The sequence below is a fragment of the Notolepis coatsorum genome, assembly GCF_963971535.1.
Source record: "Notolepis coatsorum genome assembly, chromosome: 14".
Taxonomy (NCBI): Eukaryota; Metazoa; Chordata; class Actinopteri; order Aulopiformes; family Paralepididae; genus Notolepis; species Notolepis coatsorum.
The window spans coordinates 55,320,735-55,340,179 of NC_140178.1; the positions used below are offsets into that span (position 1 = coordinate 55,320,735).

The 19,445-nt window shown below is 41.9% G+C and overlaps 1 protein-coding gene across 4 annotated transcripts in view; it reads right to left on the reverse strand.

Moving 5' to 3' along the window:
* LOC311239802 (ras-related protein Rab-40C) overlaps positions 1-18,907 on the reverse strand; it is an 87,595-nt gene extending 68,688 nt beyond the window's left edge. Inside the window, exons 1-2 of one of the 4 annotated variants that reach the window (XM_084328251.1) lie at positions 18,301-18,907; positions 16,312-16,481 (exon numbers count right to left, since the gene is read on the reverse strand). In XM_084328251.1, coding sequence (XP_084184377.1) covers positions 16,312-16,453 — 142 coding nt within the window. In that variant the 5' untranslated portion in view covers positions 16,454-16,481; positions 18,301-18,907. Of the gene's footprint in view, positions 1-16,311; positions 16,563-18,295 lie in introns of all 4 variants that reach the window. The other 3 variants (XM_084328250.1, XM_084328249.1, XM_084328248.1) reach the window with 3 other exon arrangements.
* Between the last annotated feature and the right edge of the window lie 538 nt (positions 18,908-19,445).

The following is a 19,445-nucleotide window of genomic DNA, read 5'->3' on the forward strand; positions in this document are numbered from 1 at the left end:
GTAAAACATGCTCGACAAACACGATCGGAGTTTCTAGTTGAAACGACCGCCCCCCTTGATGATTTTGTGGGAGTATTTGGGTTTCAGGCGATCAACCAGAATGATTTGGGCATATTGCATATAACAAGTCATATCTTGCATTCTATGAAAAAATACTGGATTATTTTGGAAAGGGGCGATGTTTAGCGTGTAATACAATACAAACAATATACAAAATACAAAATATACAGTGTGTAGAAATTAACTGATTAGTCAGTAATGGACTATGAACAATGCCTGTCAAATGAGCCATACAATTGTCTCCATAGCTATAATACAGAACACACTATGGGTCTGCAAACATCGCTAAAATGGTCAATAACGCTGGCACCAGGCGGGACAGATGGGGAAAGTGGGTGGCGCCCAAAGAGTTAAAAGTATCAGTCATCCATTTTCACTCGACTCAAGCCGTGGTATTATTCGGTTGCAAAGTGAATTATTGCTAATTCATCATACCTACTCTGAAATCAAATCCGTGGAAATTATTGGTTTTGCACAAGATAAGTGAAAGCTGCTTTAGAAAGAGATGCTGAGGTGAGAGATGTTGTCTGTGTGTTGCTTGTGTGTGTGTGTTCCACTTAGTTCTCCAAGTCCAGGATCAATTTAACCTAGAATTGCTAATCTTACAAACAAATCAATTGTCGGTGAATAACTAATTGAAACCCATTATCATTAGCTTGCAAATGCATTATTTATTTTAATGTTGCATTGGAATAAGCATGATCTAAAAGATAAAAAACAATGGTTTGTTTGTGCATTTCCAATTTGTGCCAACTACATGTTGTTCACTTTGCGCAGCGTTCATATACTATTGATACGGACATGCCGTTCCATGAGCTTGCTACACACAGAGAGGAGGTAATTATTGACAATACACATTAAGCATAGAGTATATTGCTGTGCATCGTTATGTCCATGGAGCGAGACAATCAAATCGGTAGTGTGCGTGTGTGACTCCACGCAATATCTTGTAATTGCTGCTGCCTGCTGGCATGCGCTTTAAGATGAATTCTAAAAATAGAGTTTGCTAAGCAATTACTCGAGCACTACTCTTTACTTTTGCCCATCCCTAACCCACACGGCAGGGCACCACAGGGGGTTATCTCTGGACTGGCCTGCTTCCAACACCATAACTATTCACTGCGGAGATAAGCCACCGTCAATATAACAGAGTCCATTGCTCTGCTGAAACAATAGGCTTTTCACACCAGGCTCCTGTGCCGCGTAGACCTCCCGAGGGATGTTCCATTGTTAGCGCCATGAATGAAACAAGAAGGAGTCTCACTTCTGGCCTTTCCTTATTGTCGAGCAGCTGGTCTTGAAAAGCACCAGCGTTTTTTTTGTTTTGCATCTCAATAGACGCTGCTGGATGTCAGACTGTAAAATTCGTAACCTTATCACGGCATGCAAAATGATCTAAACACCCCGTTAGGGATGCCCCGATCACGTTTTTTGCCACCGATACCGATCGTCGTGAGCCATATCGGCCGATACCGATCCGATACCGATCGTTTTTGATTAAAAAGAAATGAAAAATTATTATGTGAGAACAGAGAAGAACCAGGAGGAAGATAAAGGGCCTCAAGATGACGGGAGGTAGGGGAAAAAATCGATACGTAGTAGTATCGCGATACTTTGCGTGGCGATACTGTATCGATACAGGGACGCCAAGTATCGATATTTAATTATTCATACATTTATTTTTTTGTATAAGGAAGTTGCATTGTTCATTTCAATACCTGTAATAGCACACTTGTTGTTGAATAAATACCATTACTTTATAGTTATTACTAAAAAACAGTATACATAAAACGGTAGCTGAAAAAAAAATTATAATTTATATAATAATAATTATTTTACAACGGCATGCAAATTTCTCGATTCTGATTGGCTGAAACAGTGAACTTACACGTGGGTATTTGTAATAACCCCACGCTCTTGGTCCCAGGACCCGCCCACAACCGCATTACCATCACTCCGCCATGCAAGTTTTTAGAAGTGAAAGCAAGATGGCGGACAAGCCGGACAGTAAACATTACGAAAGGATATGGTGATAGGGTCATAAAGACTAAATGAAAAACAGTTCTGTCACGGCAAATGTGTTAGTTTCTTAAACAATGTTGGATGATGTAATTGATGGGTCATGAGTCATTCTGGAACAAAATTAAAATTGCGTGAATTGATTGATTAATTGCAAATTGTATTACTGTCCGCCTTGTTTCCAACTGGTTAAGTTTAGGCAGAATAGGCACTCTTTCGAAGTCACTCTCTTTCAAAGTTGGTTACGGTTAGAGTTTGTCTTTAGAGCAGGGTGATAGACCACCAGCCCTGATTCCAAACTCTAACCTTAACCAACTTCGAAAGAGAGCGACTTCGAAAGAGTGCCTAAACTTAACCAGTTGGAAACAAGGCGGACAGTAATAAAATTAGCAATCAATCAATCAATCAATTCAATAACCCACGCTCACTTAAAACAGCGCACCTCCCAGCTGCTTCTATAGAAAGTAAGTTTAAAAAATAAATAAAAGAAAACGTATAGGGCAAAGACCCCCCCCCCAAAGCTTAGGTATCGGAATCGGATCGGGAAGGAAAAAATGGTATCGGAACATCTCTAATTTATTTAATTAAATTGCTAATCGTTTTTGCAATTACATAATTGCACAGGCTGACATCCTGATTGCAATTGCGATTAGATTAATCAGTGCAGTGCTACTTTCTTGGGACAAAACAGTTTCAAACAGCGGTGTATTTGGTGTGGAAAAAAACATTAATAGAAAGTTAAACTGAGCATATCACCCTTATTTACTCAGTAGCTTCATTATATACCCATGTAATCACTTGTTACACTGTATATTGTTAATGTACTGTACTTGTGCTCTACGATTACAATAAATTAGAATCTAATGTATTTGGGCAAATGAGTGGTAACATACTATATAGTTGGGAGAATCTTTTTTCTTTTATCTGTGAATAACACCATTGACCAGAAGTGAAAAATTGCCACTGAGCTCATTCAGCACCTTCTTGAGATCAGGTGTACAAAGAATCTAAGCAAATGAATAAAGGGCAGATGACTTACAGGGGTTTCTACAGTAGTAGTACTGAATGTTGCCATCTGGACACATGTCATTTTAAATATGAATATATAATAGCAGGCCTATAAATGAAAAAAAAAAATGTATCCACTTTTTCTCCCATTTTTCTATCATCCCAATTTCGTATCATCCAATTAAACCCTCCCCTGTCTCGAACGCTGTTTCTTGCCTCCCACAAGCCGGCTGCAATGTGGACTAAGTCATACATAGCACGAGTACCCTCGAGGTAACAGCAGTCGCATCTTTTCACCTGCGCGGCGCGATCTTTCAGCGTCAGGGGTGTGCGCTTTGGAGGGGCGCCGCCCCCATCGCTTCCTGATTCTACTGCGCAGGCGCACCAACCGACCTGTAGGAGTCGCTGTCCACAACGCCGGATCCCCACCCATCAGTTTCCCACCCCCTAATACTGCCAATGTGTATTAGTACGGACGACTAGCTAAACTGAAAGCAATGTGGAGCGCTGGGCTCGAACAGGCGAACACAGCGTCTCCAGCATTCGTGGTGAGCGCCTTGCCCACTGCACCACGTAGCCGCTCCTATAAATTTACTTATTATGGCCATGTCATACATCTCTATGGATTGGGCAAAATCTCCTCTTTCCAATGGCAGAGTTCAAGGCGCCCGTAACAGGGCAGCAAAGATTGTGAATGAAATCTAATGTAAGCACAGTTACTTTGTTGTAATGAAAAATGCTCTGCCATTTTTCATCAGATAGACACACGTTTTTTTTCTAGACATTCACAGAAAGGTAAAGAAACAAACTACGTTCTATTTTATGGCAACAACATTCAAGTTTGTTAGACCTGTGAGACATAATCACAAAAAGAACGTAAAAAGATTTTTTCACGCCAGGCGGCTCCAAATTTGGCTGGCGTGAGTTGGGTAGTGTAGTTTTATGAAATCCGAAAGCCCACGAATGACAGCGTAATTTCCTCGCATCTATATCCGCCAGTTTCTGATACAATGCAGCAAGACTTTTGTAAACTCATATTTAGCTAATAACACTTAAAATCATTGGTAAACAAACAGTGCTGAAAATATTCACTTTGACTGCTGTTTTGATAGGGTTAGGGTCTTTACTCTTGGCTACATTTGAAGAAAAACGCAACACGAATTAATATGGACTGTATTGGTCTATTTATGACGTGAAATTCATCTTGGCCCGGTACAGGGCCCGTCAGGCTTAAGGGATAGGGCTGTATTAAAAGTGGGGGCGACCGTGGCTCAGGAGGTAGAGTGGTTTTCTGGTAATCGAAAGGTTCCCAGTTCAATTCCAGCTCCTCCCAGTAGTGTGTCAAAGTGTACTTGGGCAAGACAATTAACCTCTAACCGCTCCCGATGACCAGGTTGGCACCTTGCACGGTTGCCTCCACCATAGATGTGTGGATGAACGGGTGAATGTGAGGCATAAGTTGTAAAGCGATTTGGATAAAAGCGTTATATAAATGCAGTCAGCGAATGAAATCACAGAACTACTCCACAAAGCTGGCAAACTTTACGAAAGCCAAACTAAAGATCAATGACGTATAAGTTAGGGGTGCACCGATGTATCGGTCAGGTATCGGTATCGGCCGATAAGTGCCTTGTTGACTGCAATCGGCCTATCGGCCAATAAGCTAGAATGTGCCGATGGCAGTAGCCGATAAATATTCATCAATTTATGTGGCGTCAAAAGGCAAAAAAAAGTTCAGTCGCGTCCTGCACAACGCCACCCCCAGTCCCCCACACAAGCTACTGCATCAAAGTTACTACTAAATATTCAACATTCTCTTTTGAGACTCCGCTTCAGACTCTTATCATTTGGCACTAAAAGCTAAACATCGTCACCGATAGGTCTGTCCGCAACATGTCATTAATTGTGTACGCGAGGTGGTCGCTAAGTGACGACGCTAACGTGAGCTAGGTTAGCTAGCATGAACTACGGGGAGATGGAAAGACTAACGTTACTGGTGAAAATGTGATTTACGTTGGAATACTCCTTTGCCAACTTGCTGTACTTTGCTTGCAGGTCTGCAGCCATTATTGCTGGATTATGAATAGCCCCAACTTTAGCCAAGGTAACGTTATGGCTAAACCTTTAACGTTAGTTAACACTAGCTTTCGGTTAGCTGTTCAATGCTAATAACACAACCAAGCGAACCCATCAGAGCTCCCCGTCAACAGCGCTCTGTCGGGAAGATGGCATTTAAGAAAGTATCTGCTGTTAAAATGACACAAACATTCGTTTTGTGGCATTAACGTTATATAGTTAGTGTTACACGTTCAATAACATCAGCATAGTATTTACTAGGGATGCTCGATATTGGCTTTTTTACCGATACCGATATTCCGATATTGTCCAACTCTTAATTTCCGATACCGATATCAACCGATACCAATATATGCAGGGTTTCCCCACCCAAAAAACTGAATAATTTTAGGTAACTAATAATTTCACTGGATATTTATATAACAAATATTGTTATTGTTTTTTTTCTTTTTTTCGATACCGATATTTTCCGATATCACATTTTACTGCCGATATCGGCCGATAATATCGGTCGGCCGATAATATCGGACATCCCTAGTATTTACCCAAACAGAGCAAGTAGCCAGCATTACTCGTTCATACTAGCTCAGTTCCTTCCGTTGCTCATAGAGCTCCGAGAGTTGTACCCAATCCATTCTGCAATCTGTTAAAGTTTTCAATCAGACAAATGTATAGAAAGGCTTTGTTTTATTATAAAATTCGTTGCAGTAAAATCATTATGCCTCGTTTGGTCATCCTGTGGAGCGCTGGTCGGCGGGGCCGGGGAGCTAACGTATTAGCTACGGTAAGCTTGTTGTGGTTCTCGCAAGCAGATCAATGGCGGCATGCCCGGAAGTAGAAAATGAATAAACGCTTGCCGTTTGGTGGTAAGAACAGCAGGAGGTGGGTGCTAGCGGTGTGACGTAATTGGCCGAATCGACTGTCAATCAAAATTGTTCTATTGCATTGGTTGAGAGCTCTGGTTTAGACAATAGTATCCAGCTACAGGCCGCAAGACCATACTGGGAGAGGGATAGTGCTACATGGCATGGTGGAATTAATACCATAAACATATTTCTTGATGTTTCCTTTTTTTAAGTAAGTAAAGAGGCCTACAAATACAAACATACACATACAAATATACAGTAGTTTCATTAAAAAAATTATAATAATTACAAAAAAATATATATATAAAAAGAAAATTACAAAAAAAAATTGTTGCCACAAATATCGGTATCGGCCGATTGTGTTAGTTGAACAATCGGTATCGGTGGCAAATTTTCATATCGGTGCATCCCTAGTATAAGTATTGATCATTGAGGATAGGGATGTCCATGTTCGATACTGCCCTGTTTTGCTGTACTTGTACTTGCCCGATACCTCTCGCGACAGCCGCCCGACACCACTTTATGGCGACGTTCTGTGTGCAGCGTAAAGTTAGATCAATTGGGAGCAGGTGGGCATGGTGTGCGGTGGAGCCATGCTGACCAGAGCAAAGCAGACTGCAAACTATGTTCTGCTAAAGTGTCAAAAGAAGGAGCGAAAAATAGCTTCGCTAGTAATTTGATCAAACATATGAAGAGCAAACGTGAGATTGAGTACAAGGAGTTTGCTAACGCTAGCAGCAGCAGCACAAAACAACCAACACTGCAAACACTGGAGAAGTGACAGAAGATGGCCAGAGAAAATCCACAGGCAGTGAAAACAACAGGAAGGGCTTACCCAGTAAATCGCTCTTGACGACCAACCGTTGTCAGTTGTGGAAAATACAGGATTTCACCCTCTTCGGAGTGTACTGGAGCCGAGGTATGGTATTCCTATCCGGGCCTATCCTAGCTTCGGGTCTCGAGTTACAAGACAAAATGGCAAGCGCCATTTGACAAGCTGTAGTGACCACGTCTGGTTGTAAATGGTCCTGAACTGACCAGTCACCACTGATGGCGAAAATGATTGACCACTAGGGGTGTAAATATTTGACCGCACAACGATTCGATTAAGATTCTTTAGGCAACGATTCAATGAATCATGAAATCTCTTCATTTGACCACGATTCGATTCGATTAATTTTCAATCAGTCAATTCCCCCAAAAAATTTGAATACACAAATGTGGCTGGGGGAACTGATTCACTCAGCATGAATAGACTATAAGTCAATAATATAGGGGTGTAAATATTTGACCTAGTGATGCACGATATATCGGCCGCCGATATAATATCGGCCGATATGGCAGTTTTTTTACACATCGGTATCGGTCCGATATCAAGATAGGGCCGATATGGGCCGATATATATATGAAAGATTTCAAAAAAATGCATTTTGGAAAATAGCTCTTTATTTGATTATCATAAAAAGGTGTTTTCTATACAGAGATATTGACATCGGTAAATATCGGTATCGGCCAGAAAAGCAATATTAATATCGGTTATCGGTATCGGCCACAATTTTCACATCGGTGCATCACTGACCCCACAACAATTTGATTACGATTCTTCAGGCAACGATTCAATATTCATTTGACCGCGATTTGATGAGATTCGACCATAGGATCGATGCATTGTTACACCTAGGGGTGCACCGATGTATCGGTCGGGTATCGGCCGATAAGTGCCTTGTTGACTGCAATCGGCCTATAAGCTTGAATGTGCCGATGGCAGTAGCCGATAAATATCCATCAATTTGTGTCGCGTCAAAAGGCAAAACGCGTCGCAACCTGCACAACGCCGCCCCTGGCCCCCGTTCTTTCAACCTAAAAGTGCACTTTCTTCAACCTCGAAGTAAACAAATCACAGAACGGTAGCCAGTTAGTAGGTATCAACGTGAGCTCCCGGGACGGTAGCTAGTTAGTTAGCACCATCCATGTATCAACGTGAGCTCCCGGGACGGTAGCTAGTTAGTTAGCACCATCCATGTATCAACGTGAGCTCCCGGGACAGTAGCTAGTTAGTTAGCACCATCCATGTATCAACGTGAGCTCCCGGGACAGTAGCTAGTTAGTTAGCACCATCCATGTATCAACGTGAGCTCCCGGGACAGTAGCTAGTTAGTTAGCACCATCCATGTATCAACGTGAGCTCCCGGGACAGTAGCTAGTTAGTTAGCACCATCCATGTATCAACGTGAGCTCCCGGGACGGTAGCTAGTTAGTTAGCACCATCCATGTATCAACGTGAGCTCCCGGGACAGTAGCTAGTTAGTTAGCACCATCCATGTATCAACGTGAGCTCCCGGGACAGTAGCTAGTTAGTTAGCACCATCCATGTATCAACGTGAGCTCCCGGGACAGTAGCTAGTTAGTTGGCACCATCCATGTATCAACGTGAGCTCCCGGGATGGTAGCTAGTTAGTTAGCACCATCCATGTATCAACGTGAGCTCCCGGGACGATGGCAGTAGCCGATAAATATCCATCAATTTGTGTAGCGTCAAAAGACAAAAAAAAGTTCACTCGCGACCTACCTGCACAACGCCCGCCGTCCCCCACACACACACAAGCTACTGCATCAAAGTTACTACTTATGATTAACAAGGCATTCGTTTTGTGGCATTAACGTTATATAGTTAGTGTTACACGTTCAATAACATCAGCATATTATTTACCCGAACATAGCAAGTAAAGCAAGGCATTACTCCGTTCATAGCTCAGTTCCATTCCGTTGCTCATTCCGTACCCAACTACCCATTCTGCAATCTGTTAATAAAGTTTTCAATCAGACAAATGTATAGAAAGGCTTTGTTTTATTATAACATTTGTTGCAGTAAAATCATTATGTCTCGACTCTCGAGTCGTTTGGTCATCCTGTGGAGCGATGGTCGGCGGGCAGCTAACGTATTAGCTACGGTAAGTCTGTTGTGGTTCTCGCAAGCAGATCAATGGCGGCATGCCCGGAAGTAGAAAATGAATAAACACTTGCCGATTGGTGGTAAGAACAGCAGGAGGTGGGTGCTAGCGGTGTGACGTAATTGGCAGAATCGACTGTCAATCAAAATGGTTCTATTGCATTGGTTGAGAGCTCTGGTTGAGAGAATAGTTTACCATCTGCAGGCCGCCAGACCATACTGGGAGAGGGATAGTGCTACATGGCATGGTGGAATTAATACCATAAACATATTTCTTGATGTTTCCTTTTTTTAAGTAAGTAAAGAGGCCTACAAATACAAACATACACATACAAATATACAGTAGTTTCATAAAAAAAAATACAAAAAAAATATATATATAAAAAAAGATGTAATACTTTTTTTTGCCACAAATATCGGTATCGGTATCGGCCGATTGTGTTACAATCGGTATCGGTGGCCAATTTTCATATCGGTGCATCCCTAGTTACACCCCTATTGACCACCATTGTAGCCAAGGAGCGCTGATTGGAACGAGAAGGGGGCAGAAAAAGACAAACAAGTTCTTTGTTTTGACTCACACGTCTGAATGAATGGAAGTGGACGGCCATTTTGGATAATCACGCTGAATTATTGTGGTACACACATTACAAAAACCTTTGTTAAACACTCATTTTCCGTGGGACTTTTATAAATTTTGGACCTGTACTACAGGTTTTCCCCCTCATCTTAGTAATGAAATGGATACTTTGGGGATCGTCTCTGAGAGTGCATCTTCTTCTCTAATATTACATTTGCACAAGCTGGCGACATATCGAAAACCAGTCACCATAAAACCAGAAGTGGGCCTCATTAGGCTTTATGGATGGAATGGTCATGCTCTCTCTCTCTTCCATTCTCACTTGGCTCTCCACCCCTTCTCTTCTCCCTTGACAATCTCACAGAGGCTCCATCAACACAGTCAGACAGCGTGTAGAAAATGTAAGATGTTCTCTGCCTGTTGAGCCCACTCCTCTGGTCCAGAATTCATATACCAGAAACATTAGCATAGAAGGAGTGACCCTACAATGTAAAGGCATTACCTTCTCTCTTTCTCTCCCTACTCCCCCATCCACTTTCCTCTAGTCTAGGGCTTCCCTCTGAACCTGAAGGGAGTGGAAATCTTGTGTGTGCGTGCATAACAGCTCTTTTTGAAGCCACAGACCACCAGTTTGCTGCAACAGCGGTCAGGCAAGCGCCTACGGTCACACACTGCAAGAACAGAGAGACTCCGGCTCAGCTTCTTCCCCCAGGCCATCAGAACACTGAACTCTCCACTCACAAGTACACATGAGCACACATACACACACACACACACACACACGGCAACCGCTAAAACAATCACTTTAAACAAAATGTCACATTAAAAAATAGAAAGTCACTTTAAAAGGAAGGAGGTACTGTAAAGTATAGTTTAGATACATTAAGAGTGAAAATTAAAATTGTAAATTGTATATTGTATAGTAGTGTATATAGGAAGAACCAGTTTCTCAGGAACTTAGCATGTCTTTTTTTACCATGCATATCTTGCGTCTTACCCATTTTATTTTTTTCTATGCCTATTTTTATCATTGTATTTTGCACAATCAATGCAGGCATGACCACACGCATTTCACTGTATGCCCTGGTATGTATGTGACAAATAAACCTCTTGATTCAGCTAGGGATGCACCGATATGAAAATGTGCCACCGATCAGCGTTTCCGTTAGCCGGTAATTACCGGTATTTGACCGGCAAAATCTGTTGAAGTCCGACATATTTAATCTCTCCGGTCTTAATGTCCGGTGAAAATAATTCCCTGAGTCTAAGCACAATTTGATTATTTGAATTGTATTAAAATAGGCTAAAATTAAATAGCCTATGCGATGAACGAAACAATCATTACATTTGTTTCATCGTTGCTTCTAATAATGACAACGACGTTGTCAGCGAGAGCTTAGTGCTGGGTGTGCGAACTTTTGTGAAGCTGCAGAGCCGGAGCAGCAGCAGCACAATGCAGTACTCCAGCAGTACTCCAATTCAGCCATTTTCAATTCAATGTTGGGTGGGGGGCGCTGCTGTGCGGTCCCCAGAAAAGAGCCAATAACAGCTGAATCTGCTGCTCTGCATCGACATACTCTCGCAAATAAGTCATTGGGAGGTGGAGAGAGAGTCGTCACGCAAACCCACGATAATGTTGCCGTCTCTCTCTGCCAAATTTCTCAGTTCTTCGCTTGATATAATTAATACAAATGTCCAATATAACGGAATTCGTTAGCTCATAAAAATGTGATTATAACAGACTGTTGTTTATTAATGTCGGGCGACTGCCCACAGACACCTATTTGATTTAAAGTCGGCAGCAGCACGAGTCTCGGGACTTATTTTATTTGGAATATAATGACTTTATACGCAAAAGTAGCCTAGTTTTAAGTAAAAATATTATAAATCTACATGCCTTGATGATGTCATTCTTTTGTTTTGTTGTCATTCTTTTGCCTATCAATTGTTTTTAAGCTCAATAAACTCTGACCGGAATTTCTCTCATTTGACCGGTAGATTGAAATCTACCGGACACTGAGGCCGGCAACAATTTTTTCTAACGGAAACCCTGCCACCGATACCGATTGTTCAACTAACACAATCGGCCGATACCGATATTTGTGGCAAAAAAAATTGTAATATTTTTTTTTATATATATATTTTTTTTTTGTAGTTTTTATGAAACTACTGTATATTTGTATGTCTCTAAATGTTTTGATAAATTGAAAATGGAGGACCCTTATGTAAAAAAGCCAAAAGTATTTTTCTGGTCTTCATCCTCCAGTCCAGTCCAGTACTGTATTGTACCCACTCTGCAATCTGTCAATAAAGCTTTCAATCAATCAATCAATCAATCAGACAAATGCATAGAAAAGCCCTTATTATAACCAAAAATTATATTATTGTTTATGAAAATGTTTTAGCCCTATGCTTGACTATTATTTTAGCCATGGCAACAAATAAAATAATAATAATAAAATGAATAAATAAAATATTAAATAAATAGGCTACACGTCTCTCTTTTTGTGTTACAAATTGTGCTCACCGATATGAACATAGGCCTCTTTACTTACTTAAAAAAAGGATTTCATGGTATTCAATGGTATTAATTCCACCATGCCATGTAGCACTATATCTCTCCCAGTATAGTCTGCCGCGCTGCAGCTGGATACTATTGTCTCAACCAGAGCTCTCAACCAATGCAATGCAACAGAACAATTTTGATTGACAGTGGATTCTGCCAATTACGTCACACCGCTTGCACCCGCCTCTGCTGTTACCACCAATCAGCAAGCGCGTATTCCGTACAAACCAACGTGCTAATAACGTTAGCTCCCCGCTGGCCACGAGTAGATTACCAGCGCTCCGCAGGATAACCAAACGAGGCATAATGATTTTACTGCAACGAATGTTATAATAAAACAAAGCTTTTCTATACATTTGTCTGATTGAAAACTTTATTAACAGATTGCAGAATGGGTACAACTCAGTACGGGCTCTGAGCAACGGAAGGAACTGAGCTATGAATTGAGTAATGCTTGCTACTTGCTATGTTCGGGTAAATAATATGCTGATGTTATTGAACGTGTAACACTAACTATATAAGTTATAACGTTAATGCCACAAAACGAATGCTGTTGTTAATCATAAGTAGTAACTTTGATGCAGTAGCTTGTGTGTGTGTGGTGGAGGTGGCGTTGTGCAGGTCGCTTTGACTGAACTTTTTTTTGCCTTTTGACGAGACACAAATTGATGGATATTGATCGACTACTGCTGTGCTGAAGGGTCTGCAATTAGGTAAAAATAGTCCTAAGATTACCCCCCTTTAAGTTCACCAACCTGTTTAATATGTGGAAGCTAAGTTATTATTTACCACAAGTTATTATTTACCACATAATGTTTACTGTCTGCCTACTGCTGGCAACTCATGTTATATGACAGTGCTGCCATCTAGTGGGCCAGAGGTGGTAGTGTTTAGCGCAAGTGCGTCACTTCCTCTAGGACACTTGAACTGACGTTGAACTTGCCCAGACTGGTAGAGAACGAGACGGGAGAAATGCATCCAGCGTTAGTCACGTAACGTTATAGTTTGACGGTGACCAAGGATGTAAAGTTGCTTACCAAGTGGACATTATTCCACCAAGAGAGAGTGAGTTTTAGTAACCAGCTAATTCGATGTTTAGTAAACGTCTGGGATTAGCACATTACAGTGGACTATAGTATTCCCCATTTATCGTTAGCAGTTAGCCGAAGCTAGCTAGCTCGGAGCTAAAACCTAACGTAGCCCGATGCTCATGCGTTGATAGCTGCTCTATACTGGACATATCAGACGATATATAGCACAGACCAGAGGACATTTAGATAGGGTCTGTGCCGAAGGGACTCTGTAAAAGGACACAACCAGTCCTATGTAGTAGCCACTAGCAGTAGCCTGTTGTACAGAGGGGACCAGCGTGTCTTCAGTGGCTGTCAGCGTGCAGCACTACAGAGCGGAAAGAGACACTCGGATCCACCACAGCGGAGCATCTGGTCTGCAGGAGCAGACTGGTGGCGCCAATCGGACCGGGCAGCGTCTTCCCGCCCTCATCACCACGCAGCGGTCGACTACTCCTTGTTACAGAACACATCCGGGTTCTTTCTCACCACCAGGATTACTAACTCTCTCCACCTCTCTCGTACTGCAGAGGGAATTGTTCCTCTACTGCAGTGGTAACCGCGGCAACGTTGGCCAGAACACTTTAATAGAACCTTTTGGGTGCCCATCTAAATTTAGCTATAGTATTTAATTAGGAATTGTGTAAAGTGATAATAATATTTGTATGTATGTTTTTTCCCCCTTTTGTTTATATAAAAAATGGCATTATGATTCAAACAGTTTCCTCGCTCTTTCTAGTCTAGGTGACTCCATTTTAAGTTATTCACTCAGCTGTGTAATTTGGTACAATTAGTTTAGCAGTTAAGGCATCCTACAAAACCCCCTAAGGTGAAATTTATATACAGTCCTCTAAGCTCCTGCACAACTGCCATCAGCACATTTGAGCTTATCGGCCGATAGGCCGATTGCAGTCAACAAGGCACTTATCGGCCGATACCGATAGAAACCGACCGATACATCGGTGCACCCCTAGATTCAGCAGGCACTGCTAAGATGTCACTTTCATAGCCACGGCAGCGAGAGAACCCCGGCGTTCCAACTCTTCAGGCCCAGATAATGAGAGCGCATCCAATCGGGTGGTGTCAGTGTAGAGCCTGCCCCCTCAACAGAGATCCTCCAGAGACTCTGTCAGTGTCAGGCCTATTTCAACTAACAAGCTCACGGTCTGCTCAGCAACATCCCAGAAAACTGCCTCGATCCGATCAGAAGAGTTGTAGTAAAGAAACGCTGATATATAGTATATAATATAGTCTCTATGGTCTCCACTCTCTTTACCCTGGGATGATTTTGCTAGGACATAAAAAAAAATTCTGTAAACCCTTGCCACACACCTGAAAGCTGCCCATTACATATAATACAAGCAACCTTCAGCTCACAAGCCCGGTTCTCTAACTAGTACGGTAATTGGCAGGTCACCGCTGACCCCAACACTAGATGGTACTAGTACGTTCTTGTTGCTAAAAGTCGATATTTTGAAACCCATCTATTCTGAAAGGGGAAAGTAGTTGAATGAATACCTTTGATTGCATTTAATCTGGTACAGTAGTTAACATTTGAATCAACCGGGCATGGATTTCTAAAAGATTTCCATCCCATTCCATAATGAGCGGTATAATAATAACAGCCTTGGTTGTGAGAGGCCTCCGTTCAACCCATGCATGCAAGCAGGAAACCCTGGAATATAAAGCATCTGCTGTTGTTACCCACACTGCTGGGACGTGGCTGTATAGCTTTCACTGTGTGCATGTGTGTGTGTTTCTGTATGCGATAGACTGTCCCCATACACAGGTCATGTTATGGAACTGGGAGGTCATAAAAACCAGGGCTGTCCTGAATCAGTGGTCTGACACACACACACTGTTCTCTGTGTGTCACAAACACCCACCCGACAACGACAACCATCTAAAACACTGTCTTGCTTGTCTCAAATGCACTCCCATGTTGTGAGAGGTGTGTTCCTGTGAATCTTAACACTTTGACTGCCGGAAAACGCTTAAAAGAGTCATTCCCGGCCATGCTCAAGTTGCCGGAGGACGCTTTACAGCGTCCTTATATCAATATTTCAAAAATCTGCGATCGGATTCATATTTCCCCTCCGCTGGCCTGAGATCCACCAGGAGGACCCACTGAGCTCTCTGGCGGTTCAGGAGCGCCATCTGGTGGCCGATCGGCGCAATCGCCAAACAGGAAGTGCTATGGAGGTTGTGCTGGTCGGCCGTATTACTTCCGGGCACTGTTTGGCTACCGGGACTCGATCTCGACACAATACATAGCGATCGATTGCCAATAACTCGATAAACAACATGATTTGGACATATATACTATTATACAAGCTGGAAATGGACCCGATATTTCTACATACCATAATAGGTAAATGACTGTTCCACGCTCATCGCCCAACGGCGCGAGGAGGATACGGTAAGATTCAGCGTTATTTTTGATCGTATTCCATATAAACTGTTATGATGAACATATCACCCACACTAGATGAATGATATAACGCTGCCCACGGAATTATAAACGATCCCCCGCCCATCCAGTCATCATCAGATCATACGTAGATCATTCTAGAAGTACGTCCAATTGAAATTTTTTATATCGCCCCAATTGCCATCAAACTGTATTTCATCATCAATATAATGCATTTGGGGCTATATATCACGTTCTGAAGAAAGCTGCAGAAAGAGATGAAAACATACTTATACATTAGACCATACTTTACTATGAATATGTGAATGAAAAAGTTTAACGTTGCTACACAATGAACAATACATATAGGACTTTGAATGGGCCCTAATAATGGCAATGTAGCAATAGAATTTAAAAAGTTATAGCCCTGCAAAGAAGGGGAATTTCTCCATAGACAAATAGCGCTGGCAATCCACAGTCATTTTCCGGATTTCTGGCCGGCACCCATAGTGTTAACAGTGTGACAATGAATGCTAATGTAATTTTTAAATCAGCACACAGCTGGGTGAGTTCCTTGTATGTAGGGCTCAGTGAGCGTGTTTAAGAGTTTTGTGGTGAGTGAGCATGACGCGACACAGCACGAGGCACTCATCCAGAGGACAAAAACCAAACAAGCCGGTCTCCAGATAAGCTAGTAGTGACTCACCGCTGCTGTAAGCATAGGGGGACTCGGCTGAGCCATCCTGCAAGCTGTCCAGGATCTCTCCTTTGCCCACGTCGCTGTCTCCTACCAGGAGGAACTTGAGCAGGTAGTCGTAGCTCTTCACCGGACTGCCCTGGCTGCCCATCACGCCTCACATCTGAGCCCAGTGGGCACTGCAGAGAGGAGGCACACGGTTGAAGCCGTGTGGAGGAACGTAGAGATGGAGGGGCCCTGTGTTAACTTGCCCCTCTTGACTGAAAACAAAGGCGAAGCTATGTCATGAACTTGCACAAGTGGGTGGAAAATGTGTATGTTCAGTGTTCAGCCGACGTGCCAGTTTTAAAATCTTCACACTTGTGAAACAGAGAAGAACATGCTTATCTATGAAAAACAAGCAAGGGGAGCCGGAAAGCAAAACATACTTATGGGCCAAAAATAGTCTGGTTATAGGTTGGTGCTCAAAGAAAATCTTTACCTAAAGCAGCTGGCATTGTCTTTCCAACTCATAACAACTGACAACCTTAAAACCTGTTCCCCCCCACGGGGTCGGTACCGACCCCTTTTGACATTATTATCATATATTAATATTTTTATGAGTGATGCAATAAATTAGCGTTTTTAAAATCAAATGTTTTCAAGTATTAATATCACTACTATGTTACAAATGCATGTAGAATGTAAAACGTTAGGTTGGCAATAGTTTAGCAATAGGTTAAAAGTGTACTTATATCGTTTAAAGTTTTCTATTTGCAATCGTTTTTTGACCCAGAACCGGAAAAGGAAATGTTGAACCATGGGAATTGGAATCTTTGTGCGGCCATTTTGTAGAGGGGATTCGTAGCTATCGTTCAGCGTTGGAATTTCTCCGTTCTACACTTCCTGTGGTCCACTATGGTGGTTCAAAGTTCAGCGTTCTGAATGAATCATATCAATAATTGTTATGATTCGCGATAATAAGCTACAAAAGGTAACGTTTTTGACAAATATTGAAACGCAGTCAGTTTCTCCACACTATTGTTATCATGTAGGAAGAATTAGATCTGAAATTAGTTACAAAATGGTTATACTGTGGGGGAAATAAAATAGTACAGTCGATTACAGTAAATATCAGTATCTGTTATTATGCAAGCCTGGTGATACTATATCCAAATTGAACTCGGCCATTTGAAAGATACTATATGTATATATATATAAATGTGCGAATTGGCTATAATAAGGTAATGTATAAGCATATATTCTATATTCTATAATAATATTTCAAATTGCATTGGTCCGGATGGGAGAATTCAGTACTGTATATACAGAACCTTCAGTTTGATCATCTTCCCTTTATTAATTTCCTTAGATCTTTTGTACACATGATCTCAAGAGGGTACTGAATGAGCTCAGTGGCAGTTTTTTTAAGTTTGGTCATTATTATCATGGTTTTATTCACTGTCAAAGATGAAAAGAAAAATCATAATTCATATTTTCCTTTGTTTCATCACAATTTAAGCAAGCCTAGTAATAGACACAATATTTCTGACACTGAGAATACATTCATTGAGGTCCATGGATGTTCCTAGATACCAAGAATATGCAAATAGCCCTTGTAGAAGTGGAGCAATATTCCATTTATCTAGGTATACATTTTATGCAGATTTTCACCTGGGGTGGAACAGGTTAAATGTAACCACCTATTCATCACCCACATGCTATGTGTCACAGCCTGGAATGCCACATCTGATAGCTCAACATCTGTCAGAAGTTAAATGCACTGACATAAACAATAAAAAATAAATAAAATGCTTGCTAGCCGTTTTCTTTTTCAACAGACGGTGGAAATACTGGGTTTATTGGCAATAGTCAGTCTGTCTTGAGGAGAAAAACACATGTTTTCTCTAGGGACATTACTCATCCAAATAAAATTGTACTCGACTGCTAGCTAGTTCATAACAACAACCTACCACTACCAACAAAATAAATAGACTAATATGCCTAACGTTACCTTACTAAATTGAGTCTCCCAGTGGGTGCCCAAAGTGCCAGACCTGGCTGGTCCAAGTAACTGAGGTCCTCCCTGTTGTTGTCCACATAACACGAGCTGATAGTTAGCGTCAGCTAACGTTAGTTCATAACAACTAGCCTCGTCAGAAAGCAAGCTCACGTTAGCTTAGCACTGGTTAGCTAGTCTACTACGCTACAGTCGTTGTGGTTACAACTGGTGCCAGCTAACAAGTATCATGAGGATAATTCAGCGACATTGTCCGATGATCCACATTCTGCACACAGCAACCCCGAGTGCACTCCGTTGAGGAAAATACTGCGATATCGTTCGCGGTTCATTCAAATCGAACGAACGCAGCGAGCGAGGGTAGGCGATAACTTCACCCGAGGTCTAATGGGCCCGCTTTCTTTTAGTCCGAGGACAACAAAGATTCCTAACTTCACGGCGTTATAACCCAGACGTTGTTTACGGAATCCTCTCGTGAAATCAAACGGCTGTTAAATCAAGTCCAGTCCAAGTCGGTGTAAGTAATCGCGGTGATCTCAGTTCGTATGATGTGTCCATTTCTCTCCATGTTCAATCATCTTCGCGATAATGCCTTCCCTGCACAACAACACTATCGCTGTGCCGACAAATTCGACACTGCGCTGCCTGTGTCGCCTCGACTGTTCCCGCCCCTCGGTCCAATGCCCGCCTCCTCGTTCCGTTAATTGGACGCTTATTCTCATAGCAACACACGATAGGCTGTTAGGAAATCTAAAATTGCTGTCAACAACACTGAGATTGTGCTGAAATGTCAGCCAAAGATAATTTAAATTAAATTAATACAATGACAAAACGAATCTACATCATTAATATGTGTGGGCTATGTGAGACATAATGCCAAATGGGGATTTACAGTAGACAGGGGGAGTGGGGGGGCTAACCTGTTTTATCATGACTCATCTCCCCAATGCCAGAACAATCTCCCGAGTATAAACACCTACATACAGCATAATAAGTGGATGAATGACTCATCATATAGCAGGAACATGGGATAATCAGTTGCAGTTAAGCCAATATAATGGACAAAAGCAAGAAGTGTATTTGAGATGGAAATACGTATTAAGTATGAGCAGTGTTATGGAAATGTTATCTATGTCCATCTATG